This window comes from Pinus tabuliformis, chromosome 2_1 (assembly GCF_031772625.1).
Source record: "Pinus tabuliformis cultivar Carrire ecotype Pingquan chromosome 2_1, CPIR1, whole genome shotgun sequence".
NCBI lineage: Eukaryota > Viridiplantae > Streptophyta > Pinopsida > Pinales > Pinaceae > Pinus > Pinus tabuliformis.
The window spans coordinates 247561406-247573459 of record NC_142299.1 but is presented as its reverse complement, the minus strand read 5'-3'; the positions used below and the strand labels follow the sequence as shown (position 1 = coordinate 247573459).

Sequence of the window (12054 nt, the reverse complement as noted above, 5' to 3'; positions counted from 1 at the left end):
CTGGTTCTTACATATCCTAATTTATTTCCTCCGTTTAAACCCAATCTACTTTTATGATTTACTGTTGAACTATATCTCTTCTAGATTTTAATCATGACATGTCTAGGGTAAATTTTCGGCTAAAGGTCAAACTGATATGGAACGAAAACAACTCTTCATTTTATAGATTTAATCCATATCCAAGTAATATATTCAGAATATAAGTATGTATGACCTTCCTTAAATGTAATAGCTAGATTGAGGTATGGCGGGTATGTTACCGACATATATTTTAACGAGACATTTAACATTTTTCAATCGTGGATGTTATTTGGTGAATAAACTTTGGATGTCCTACCTTAGGAGCTTATAACCACACTTCTGCATTATTCATATTAGGATAGAATACCCTGCATTAGGACAAGGAGGTCGTGAGACCACCCTCCTTGACCTCGGTACCAGTAAGATCCGCCTAGCGGATAAAAATAGCAAAACTATACCCGTTTACGAATGTGAAGTTGCAAAAGAAAATTATGTGTTAAATTCGGTTGTCTACCTCAAAATTTTTATAGAAATTTTATTATGTGTTCAGGAACCATTACAATGGTAAGGACGTATGAGCGACGACGACGTGACCAGGCAGCATCACCACCATTAATGCCGCCACCGTCGCCATCATCACCCCCATCAACATCGTCACCACCAAGACCTTTATCAACATCAAACGCCCCAGCGCCAGAGTTGACTGTGATAATGAACTCTTTGGAAGCCTTATTGGAGACATTAAAGGAATCAACTAAGGCTAAAACCATAAAGGAATTTCAGCATGTAGCCACCAGTTCAGCGGAACCAAATAATTTTGAGCCTAGAAGATCGAAAGAAGACATTTTTAGGGAGCTTCAGAAAATTAGACTCCCAGAATTCTTAGGAGGTCGAGCAGGTGAACGCGCCGAAGCATGGTTAGAAGGAATGAACAAATGCTTTAGGTTAAGAGAATATTCTTCTTTGGCAAAAACAACATTGCCGTGTTTCAATTAAAGGAAAGTGCCTTGATTTGGTGGGGAAATCTGGAGAAGCAGTTACACCTTACATTGGATAATGTCCCTTGGGAACTATTTGAGGAAAGGTTCCGCGCAAAGTATTTACCTCCATACTTTCAACAACAACAAGCCAGAGCCTTTCATACATTAATTCAGGGAAGTAAAACGGTGGAAGAGTACGAGATAAGGTTTATGGAGCTTGTAAAATACATTCACTACTTAGACTCTGATGAACGTCAAGCTGAACGCTTCATATTTGGGTTAAATCCTCGCATCAGAGCCTTGGTAAGCATGTGGAAACCATCATCAGTAGCCGAGGCAGTCGAATGTGGTCGTTATGCAGAAGAGCACCTTGGAATCAAAAAAAATATGGGGCCAACAGGGCCTATCCAATCAGGATTTCTAGGAAAGACTCCCCGAAACTTCTTCAGAGAAGGTAGCTCGAGGCCACCTTACGGTAACAGGTTTACCCCAAGAAATGTGGGGACAAGAGCTTCCATGGAAGTAAACACTATAGCCGCGGAATCATCAAACACCAGTCCATGGACATCTTGAGGGACTGCTAGTAGGGGAAGAAATTCGAGAGGAATCAACATGAGAGGACGAAACTCGTTCTCTAGAAATTCACGTCCTGACTCAAGAGGATCAACGCAGCTTAATTGTTGGGGATGTGGGGGACCGCATTTTCAACATGACTGCCCAGAAGCTTCGTCGAATATATTGCATAGGACTGTAAAGGAACCGATATCAAACAATTGAGGTAATCATAGAATTCACGCAGTAGTCAGCAACGACCAAGCAACACATCAATCTTCAGGTATTATCAATGGTATAAAACTCAAAATCTTATTTGACACTGGTGCCACAGATAGTTTCATTTCGTCATATGCATTAAACAAATGTGGGTTGGCAGCTCGTAGACAAAATGATTTCCATCAAGTGGAAATTGCCTCAGGAGAACTCCAAACCGTGGGCTTGAGTGTGGATCAATGCAAAATTGACCTAGGAGTCTGTTCGACTAAAATGAAAGTTTATGTCACAGCCTTAGGAACGTATGATCTTATCATAGGTATGGATTGGCTAAAAGGTCACCAAGCTTGGGTAGACTGTTATGGGAAAAGGATTCTAGGCATAAACGATGAAGGAGAAGTAATCCAAATTCAAGGAATCAAGAGGGAAGTTTCTTTACACTACATTTCAACAATGCAGATGAAGCGTTGTTTAAGGAAAGGTTGTCAGGCTTATGTAATTCAAGAAGTAAGCCAAGGAAAAGGGCCATCCTTAGAACAATATCCGGTGTTAGCTGAATTTCCGGATGTATTTCCAAAAGAACTACTTGGATTACCCCCGGTAAGAGAATTGGATCTCACTATTGAATTAAAACCAGGTACCCAATTGATCTTTAAAACGCCTTATAGAATGACAACTCCAGAACTTCAGGAATTGCAAATTCAATTAAAGGAACTACTTAATATAGGGCATATTCGGCCCAGTACATCACCTTGGGGCGCTCTTGTAATTTTTGTGAAGAAGAAAGATGGATCTTTAAGATTATGCATAGATTATCGAGACTTGAATCGAGCTACAGTAAAGAATCAATACCCTATGCCTCGAATCGATGATCTTTTCGATCAAATGAAAGGAGCTGCTGTCTTTTCAAAAATTGATCTTCGCTCAGGATATCATCAACTAAGGATTTCTGAAAATGATATTTCTAAGACTGCATTCTAGACACGTTTTGGACATTATGAATTTACTGTGGTACCATTTGGATTAACAAATGCACCAGCCGTATTCATGAATCTTATGAACAATGTTTTCCGTGAATATCTTGATCAATTTGTGCAAGTCTTTTTAGATGATATTCTCATCTATTCCAAGAATGAGAAAGAGCATGAAGATCATTTGTGGATAGTATTGTCCTGCCTTAGAGAACGTCAGTTGTATGGAAAACTATCCAAGTGTTCATTCTTTCAGGAAAAGATTCATTATTTGGGTCACATCATATCAGGTGAAGGGATTTCAGTAGATCCTGAGAAGGTAAAAGCGATCATAGATTGGCCAATACCGAAAAATGCACATGAGATACGAAGCTTTATGGGTTTAGCCGGTTATTACCGAAGATTTGTGGAGGGATTCTCCAAAATCGCAAAGCCAATTACCACCCTTCAGCGTAAAGGTGTTAAGTATGAATGGACCGAGGAATGTAATAAAGCATTCGCTGAACTCAAAAGACTACTCACCAGTGCACCAATCCTAAGAGTCCCAGACATGGACAAAGATTTTACGGTATGTACTGATGCATACAAACAAGGGCTGGGTGCAGTGTTGATGCGGGATAGAGGAGTGATAGCATATGCTTCCAGAAAGTTAAAACCTCATGAAAAACTCTATTCTACTCACGATTTAGAATTAGCCGCTGTAGTGCTAGCTTTAAAGATTTGGAGACACTATCTAGTGGGACGAAGTTTTACACTTAAAAGCGACCATCAAAGTCTACAATATTTGTTCACCCAAAGAGACTTAAATGCTAGGCAAAGGCGCTGGAGTGAATTCATAAGTGAATATGACTTCGAAATATCATACATTAAGGGAAAAGAAAATGTAGTAGCAGATGCTTTAAGCAGAAGACCTCAGATATTTTCTCTCATACCCATTAAAGTAGGCTTAAGACAACGAGTACCGGATCATCTTATAAAAGACAGCTGGTATTTAAAGGTAAGAGCAAGTCTTGAAGGTAATAGGGCAAAAGAATCTAAATTTGAGGGATATGAATTAGAAAACGATGGGATCTTATGATTCCATGGAAGGACGTATATTCCTGATGATAAAGATCTTCGAGATACCATCCTTGGGCAAGCCCACAGAGCAGTATATTGTGCTCATCCTGGAGTAGGGAAAATGTATGCGGATACCAAGAAACTCTTCTTTTGGGCAGGCATGAAGCGTGATATCACTCAATCTGTTGCAAAATGTTTGGAATGTCAGCAAGTAAAGGCAGATCATTGTCACCCAGCGGGCCTCTTACAACCCCACGACATTCCTATGTCTAAATGGGAGACCATTTCGATGGATTTTATCACTGGACTACCTCTTACTTCTCAAAGACACAATGCCATTTTGGTAGTGGTGGATAAATTAACAAAAAGCGCCCATTTCATTCCCGTAAGAGATACTTACGATGTTGCTGACTTAGCTCGAGTATTCATAAATGAAGTTATTAGATTTCATGGAGTACCTAAGAAGATTATATCCGATAGAGATTCGCGATTCACTTCTAGATTCTGGACTTGCATGCAAACAATCTTAGGTACTCAGCTAAATTTAAGCATTGCTTACCATCCTGAGACTGATGGGCAAACTGAAAGAGTAAATCAAGTACTTGAAGACATGTTGCGAATGTATGTGATGGATCAGCAATCACATTGGGAAAAGTACTTACCCTTAGTCGAATTTGCATACAACAACAGTTACCACAGTTCGATTGGGATGCCTCCGTTTGAAGCTTTATATGGCAGACCTTGCAGAACACCGTTAAGTTGGGACAGGTTAGAAGATTGAGTGATAATAGGACTAGAATTAATCCATGAAATGGAAGCACAAGTAAGACAAATTAGACAACGATTAAAGGAAGCACAAGATAGACAAAAGAGTTATGCAGATGCTCATCGAATTGATAGGAGGTATGAAGTAGGGGATCAGGTCTTCATCTGCATTAAACCAAATAAAAGTACTATTCGATTCGGAAAAGGGACAAAGTTGTCACCCCGATTTATTGGACCGTTTAAAGTTGTGGAAAGAGTTGGAGCTGTTGCCTATCGTCTTGCCCTGCCACCTCACCTGCATAGAATTCATAATGTATTTCATGTTTTTGTATTAAGGCATTATATAGCTGATCTATCTCATAACCTTCAATGGAAGGAATTGCAGGTATCGGACGAGGGAGTCGTAACGGTCGAACCATTACGTATACTGGAACGTAGGGTTCGACAGCTGAGGAACCGCCTGGTGGACCAAGTTAAGGTCCAATGGGACAAGTATAGTCCTGGACCAGCGACTTGGGAAACTACAAAGGACATATACCAAAGATACCCTAATCTATGTCAATTTTGAAAAACTGTAAACGATGTTAATTATATATTTACTTCACTGCAATCAGAGGCTCAGAAACATTTTGAATGATTATAGATATACGTGAAATTTTGTGACATAATATATGTTTAATTTCTGCTGGTACATGGATACCAAAACGATATATGTGGTCCATTTTTATAGTTGTCAAGGTAAAGTTAAAGACCGTAAATGATTTTACTTCTGATAGAAATTAAGATATTATAAATCTGTTTTATTTGTGCATGTCAACATGAACAATGGAATAGAAGGTAGGAAGTGAATACATTCTAGATGAAAGTCAAAAGACATGCATGGAATATGGCAAAATATGTTATACTGTAATGTCATATGTGAATAATACATGAAGTTATTTTGAATATGCTAAATGCACATTTTACAAATGTATGGGTAAGTGTATGATTGCAGATAATGAACAGTTACCAGGATAACCACGTGATGACAAAACCTCAGAACCATTAAAGCTCAAAGTCATTCTATGATAAAGTATTCGCCCTAATTCTACTGGGAGGGGTGGAGGTGTTATCCACCGTTTATCCTCCGAACCTTGGAGTCATGGGAGGACTGTGTGAATCACGCTCCCCTAGACGTGTGATGATCACTGCCGGATGCCTACTGGGAATCAGGTCGGTATAACCGACGCTGTCACCTTAGAGTTTATGAATAGTTAGGTCAGTAAAACTGACGCCATGGCATACTCCAGTAGAGGACGGATAGGATGGGAGCGGAAGAGATTAGGAAGGATAGGATGATTTTAGAATAGCTTGGGAACCTGGGTAAATCATAAACCTAAAACTCTAATTTTATAGTCTCTTGATATTAAAACGAAAATTTTGAAATCTAAGAAGGAGGTACCGATTACTATCGTAAGTAATCAGATAAGATAAAAACTCTAACTTCAGGACGAAGTTTTTTGAAGGGGGAGTGTATGTAACGACCCACCTAAACTAATTAACTAATATAAAGTTTAAACTTTATATTAAAATTGATAACATTAAACTTCATATTAAAAATAAATATGAGTTAAACTTTAAAAATAAATATGAATTAAATTTTATAATAAATATAAATTTAAAACTTTATACATATATAAAATTAAACTTCATAAAATTAAAGTTTATAATAAACAAAATAAAATTTGAAACCTTATGTAAAAGGTAATGCATCAGCCAAACGTGGAATATAAACAAAGTACATAGATCAGATGGATAAATATCTGAGAGTGAAATGCATGCAGAGGCGTGTCGGAAGGAGGAAGAGCGGTGGCCGTAGGCGAGAGGGCGGCCACCGCCAAGCCTGCAATTATAAAACCACTAATCTGAGCCGATCACGGGGGGGGGAGGAATGCAGAAAAGGAGGAGGAGAAAATCAGGAGAGAAGGGAGGCAAACCAGAGGAAGACAATTGAGCAAGGGAAGAGCTTTAGGCATTCTGAGGTTCTGGGCATGGGGGATAGTGAGCTTCTGCGAGAAGCTTACTGGATTGAGCAGCCAAGCTCTGCTTAGTCTGGTTGGGTGGAATTGGTTTCCCGGTAATTGGTATCAGAGCAACCACAACGCCATCAATTACACCAGAGCAACACCAGAGCAGGCAGCAGTTCAGAACTTCAGGTAGGTGTCCAAAGTCCCTTACGGTTACTGCATTTCAGTTTTGGTTCTTACTGTATTTCAGTTCTGGTTATTACCGTATTTCAGTTCTTGATCTTTACATTATCAACCTGCATCTTCTCTCTTCCTCGTCTCTCTACAAAACACTGATAGTTCTATTGAAGGGTGTCTGCTCGGTTTCTCTGTGCTTGTATTTCCTGGGGTGATTTGGATTATTTATCATTTTTTCTCTTTCTGCAATTCCCAGCTTTTGCTGTGCCGTCAAATTGCTTGCCCTCATGTTTGATATTTGTGGCCTTTGTGTCTGTGATTGAATTTGTTAACTTTTTGAATTCTCTACTTTAACTTTTGAATTTGTTTACTTTTTTTTTTCTTAACTTTTCCTATTTAAAAATAAATAAAATTTTCTAAATTGCAATTGATCTTCATGATAAATTTTTAAAACTCTCAAAAGTACAAGAGTATTTCTCAATCCATAATTAACTCACATTTACTTTACAACACAGTTCATTTGCAAGCTTAAGTAATCATTGGTGATTACTTTGGGAAGATTGATTCATCTAGATTTATGTTTTGTTTTAGATGTGAATAGACTTTCGTGTCATTAACAGAATATTTGTTTTCTTCTTTTTTCAATGTTGTAGAGACACAATTTTTCTATGATTGTTAATTAGAAGTAAGATAGTTTAATCATCGTGTAAAAATATGAAATCAGAAATAGACGACAAACTTGTACCCATTTCAGGTCCTTGTTTATCATTTGACATTGTTTTTCATTTATGTTTTATAGAGGTGTATATGTTTTATGCTAGACTGAGAAAGATTAAATGCCATTTTCTTCAAATATTTTCATTACTTCAAAGTTGTGCCTGTGATGTCTTCTGCAGATACAATGTTACCCCATTTACGCCAATGAAAGGGATATTAATTCAAGGCCCCGTCTTCATAAGCTTTTATTTGGCTGTAAGTTTTATGCATAAGAATCCCTTTGCAGCAATTTTTTGATAGTTAATTATATCAAAATACTATATGGTGAAGCCATTAAGGAAGGAATCTTTGGTGGAAACCATGTATAGGGCTGTTTTGGTCACTTTGTACACACACACATATATATATATGTTCTATGAAAGAGAAGGAAACACTATCTAGATCATTTTTTCAGTATCTTTGAATGTTCCTTAGATATTGGATTTGGGATTGGCATGTCTGGTAGAAAATTATACTGAAAATACATTAATTATTTTTTCATTATTGATTTATATGTTGTCAGATAAATGATATTTTCCAAGAACTGGGGCATGTTCAAGGAATGTCAAAATGAGTCGTAATTTGGTGCTGTCTGGTTTGTTATAATTACAGATTACGAACATGGCAGCCAATGTTCCATCCTTTAAAGAAGGTGGTGCGCTTTGGTTCCAAGATTTGAGTACCCCAGACAGTCTATACCTTCTCCCTGCATTGACGGCATTAAGCTTTTTGGCAACTGTAGAGGTATAGCTTCTTTATTCCAAAGCAGAATTAAAAATAGGGGGACAAGATTAGTCTTTCTTTTCACTTGCTTGATTAGATGATAGTTTTGAAATGAGATGGTAAAACTGTATTTCCACTTTTGCTCCAAAATGTTATTTATCTAAGAGATGGTTCTAGTCAATCACACTGTCATAGGAAATATCACGGGAATTTTATAAGAAATAGTTCTTGAAACATGAGTTCAATTGTCTCCTTAGCTGCCTGGTGTCTTTAACCAAGTATTGCTGAAGTTAGTAAGATTCCATTTCTCCTTATTATATATAACATTTGTGTCAGATATATTCACATTTTTTTCCATGTATTGCATTTTCCGGGGAAACCCACTGGGCACTTCCCCTCTCTCCGTGGATGGTACCCAGGGTAAAACCTGATTCTGTAGAAGTTTGAAGCTTTGCCACGTCACTGATGGGGATAGAAGCTGCATGGGGAGAAAAACAATCCATCAGACAACCACTCAGGCTAGACCAAATTGACTTGAACCATGTGTTCCCTTTTCTTCTAAAACATATTTTGAATCCACTTTCTCTTTTTGAGGGTGAAAGTATTCAGAAGGATTAGTTCTCTTATTAGTTATTATGTTTCTAACTTTCTTATTTATCATTCGTTTGCCTCCTTCCTTTCCAATTTTGGCTTCCAATTTGGATTTAAAGGTTTCACCTGTTTGATTAATTTAAGTTGAATGGATGAAGATAATGAAGTGAATGTAGAGCTGTAATTGTCTATTGTCTATCGTACTCTCAGGACTTGGAAATTCTTTATATATACCTTGTTTTTCTTCGTTGACAAATTTATACATAGCATTTTATCTGCAAACAAGAAGGAAAAAATTGGGACATATAAGGCTATTTGATAGAAAAGTAGGAAATCTACTTTGCTGTTCTTTATGTTTGCTAAGTGAAATCTAAACTTTTATATGCTGAACATTTCAAACTGATAGTTGTTGTTATTTTCTGCTAACAGCTAAATATGCAAGAGGGATTAGAAGGCAATCCTATGGCAAATAAAATGAAGATGTTCTCTCGATTCATTGCTCTTTTGACAGTGCCTATAACAATGAATTTCCCGAAGGTATTTTAACTTAAATATTTTGCGAGCAGGATATTTTTTGGGTTATAACCATTTGAAGTTAAAAATTATACAATAGATAAAAAGACAAATACTTCACGCAGTATAATTTGCCATATAAAGATAATTGGAACTCTTTCTTGCAGTGCCTTGAACTAACTCCAAAAAAATAGAAATTGGTTTTGGTGTTGTTTGTTACATGTCTTGATGGCAGATAGAGCAACTGAGATTATAATCTCCAAACCAAGCTCTAGTAGAACAGTAGTAACCAAGTCTTTTACCTTTTTGACATCATAACATCTTGACTTGTAACATCATAGCTGTGTATAGGGTGGTTGATTAGAATGTAGTATTAGTTTCAATCTCAATATGGAAATGTAGTCACCTTAGGCTCTGATTTTAAATATCACACCAATTTTAATATTATTTATTTGTTCACACTTTTGAGCCCTTGGTTCCAATGACCAAGGTTATATCTTGAAGTATCTCAAATCACCTCTCCGAAATACTTATAGTTGTATTGCCTTTATCGTTGTGCTTTTATTGAAGAATGGTTGTAGTACATTGACTGATCTTAGTGTTGATTGATAGATCTGTGTTGCTTAATCACATTATTCTACTAGGCTAGCATGGACATCGTTGGTTAATTTTCTTGCATGGCCATATAATCTTACATGCTCGTTGCATTGTCTTCCTGGACCATGTTGGTTTACCTTTCTTAGTTGATTAGACTTATTTGTTTAAAAGTCTGTTAGAAGACATGAGAGTACATGATAAACCTCTCTATTTAGTGACAAACTATTTTAAGGATTGAAAAACAACGCTAGAATTATTTTTTTGGGTAGATCCTATGAAGGATTCTAATTTATTGAAACTTTAGTGGTTGATTTCCAAGTACTGTTAAGAAATGGCAAGAGCGAGACAAGATAAGCAAATTGGTGGAAAAGTCTTAAGCCATTGTATTTCACTGTATTGATCTCAAGATGTGAATTTATAATACATCAATTGATCTTCTAGATCTCACTGACAACTCATTAGTGGATCATGATAACATCTCATCAAGACAAGGATTGCAACTCATGGTCTCGGACTTTGTGATTGTATTGGGACTCGCAGTCTAACATTCCCCTCTCAATCACAAGTCTGAATAATTGTACAACACCTGTACCAATAACTTTTGTCATCTTCAATCTGAAATTGTTGAACTGAGCTTTTATGGAGATTTGCTTGAAAAACGACCAATATCTGAATATCTGGAAGTGAATAGCTGCTATGTCTGAACATTTCCGTTGAATAATTGAAATGATTGTTGAGGAGACCAGTTAATAGGTTACAAATAAAAAATGTATATAAATATAAATAACTGTAATAATGATTAGTTAGTTAATAATTAGTTAAACAAAGAGGCATGTCTCGACTCTCTACAGACATGCCTGTTCGTGAAAGGGTACTTACCTGGCTATATATATAGGGCCTTCACTCTCATTGTATCATCATTCTTATTCACACATGTAGTCTTTTGGAGTAATTAATCTGAAGAAGGAACTTTGATTGCTTCATTTGGTATCAGAGCCATTCGATCTTCTGGAAAACTCAACCATTGCACAAGAGTCTCGTTCTCCGATCCAAGTCTTTGGCCATAAAAATCGTCAACTTTGTTGTCGTCGTCACTGAAGCATTCGCTACACAAAAATTGGAGCTTCTCCATTCTGCAATCTTAGGCCTTTGGCCATTATTTAATTTTTTATTATAAATATATAAAAAAAAGCAAAGAAATTATTAAAAATAAAAAAATATTAGAAAAATAAAAAAATCCAAAAAGAATTATTAGAAAAACTAAAAATTAAAAACAAAAAATAAAAACATCCAAAAGAAACATGAAAAATATATTAAAAATAAATAAATAAGAAAAATAATATAGTCCCTGCGACCATAGTCGCTGCCACAACGAACCACTGGATTTACGAACTGCCATCCCAGTAAATAGTCACACATAGCCCGCCGTTCGTAACCACCATTTCTTTCAACCACAATCATAACCGCTTCACAATATATGTTATTGATTGCACAGTGTCGTGAATGCCCTCCATACATAGTTTTTCAACTATTGCCCATTTTCCACTGCCGCACACACATTTTTGGTCAACGCTTGAAGTCTAATCATTTGGTTCACATTAGTACCAATCGTGTGCCCCACTGCAGCCTCTTACTTCAACACCGCAATACACTTGTTTTGATCTTATTCTCACCATTGCTATTGCTGCTCGCTTTTCCTCAACACGCCCATGCCATCTGTGGCTGTTGCCATTATTGTGGACGTCTACCACTTTATACACACGCTTCCATCGTCGTTGCCCGACTATTGATAGTCAGTGACCACCTTCTATGCCACAATACACATATACAATTATTGTTCAAGAAAAAGTGACTAAAAGCTACAATAGAGCAAAACTCAAATCTACAAATCATAAACTCAAAAAATTATTAGATGACCATTCACGGAAGGGACAGGGGGTTCATTCGTATTGTTCCGACAAATTAAATCCTCATAACACATTTCCTTAATTTGTGAGCAAGGGTAATTTTAAAGAGTTTACAACATTTTTGAAAAAGTTATAAAGGTATTGTTATTAAGGATTAAATTAAAAAAAGGGTTAGGAAGTATAATCCTCTACTCTTAAATATAAAGGAAGTTTGAATATA

The 12054-nt window shown here is 36.7% G+C and overlaps 1 protein-coding gene across 1 annotated transcript in view; it reads left to right on the top strand.

The window, feature by feature from the left end:
• Positions 1–12054, top strand: part of LOC149199619 (mitochondrial inner membrane protein OXA1-like) — a 162294-nt gene that overhangs the window by 104715 nt on the left and 45525 nt on the right. The window contains exons 5-7 of the mRNA XM_089402507.1: positions 7644–7719; positions 8116–8247; positions 9247–9354. Coding sequence (XP_089258633.1) covers positions 7644–7719; positions 8116–8247; positions 9247–9354 — 316 coding nt within the window. The remainder of the gene's footprint in view (positions 1–7643; positions 7720–8115; positions 8248–9246; positions 9355–12054) is intronic.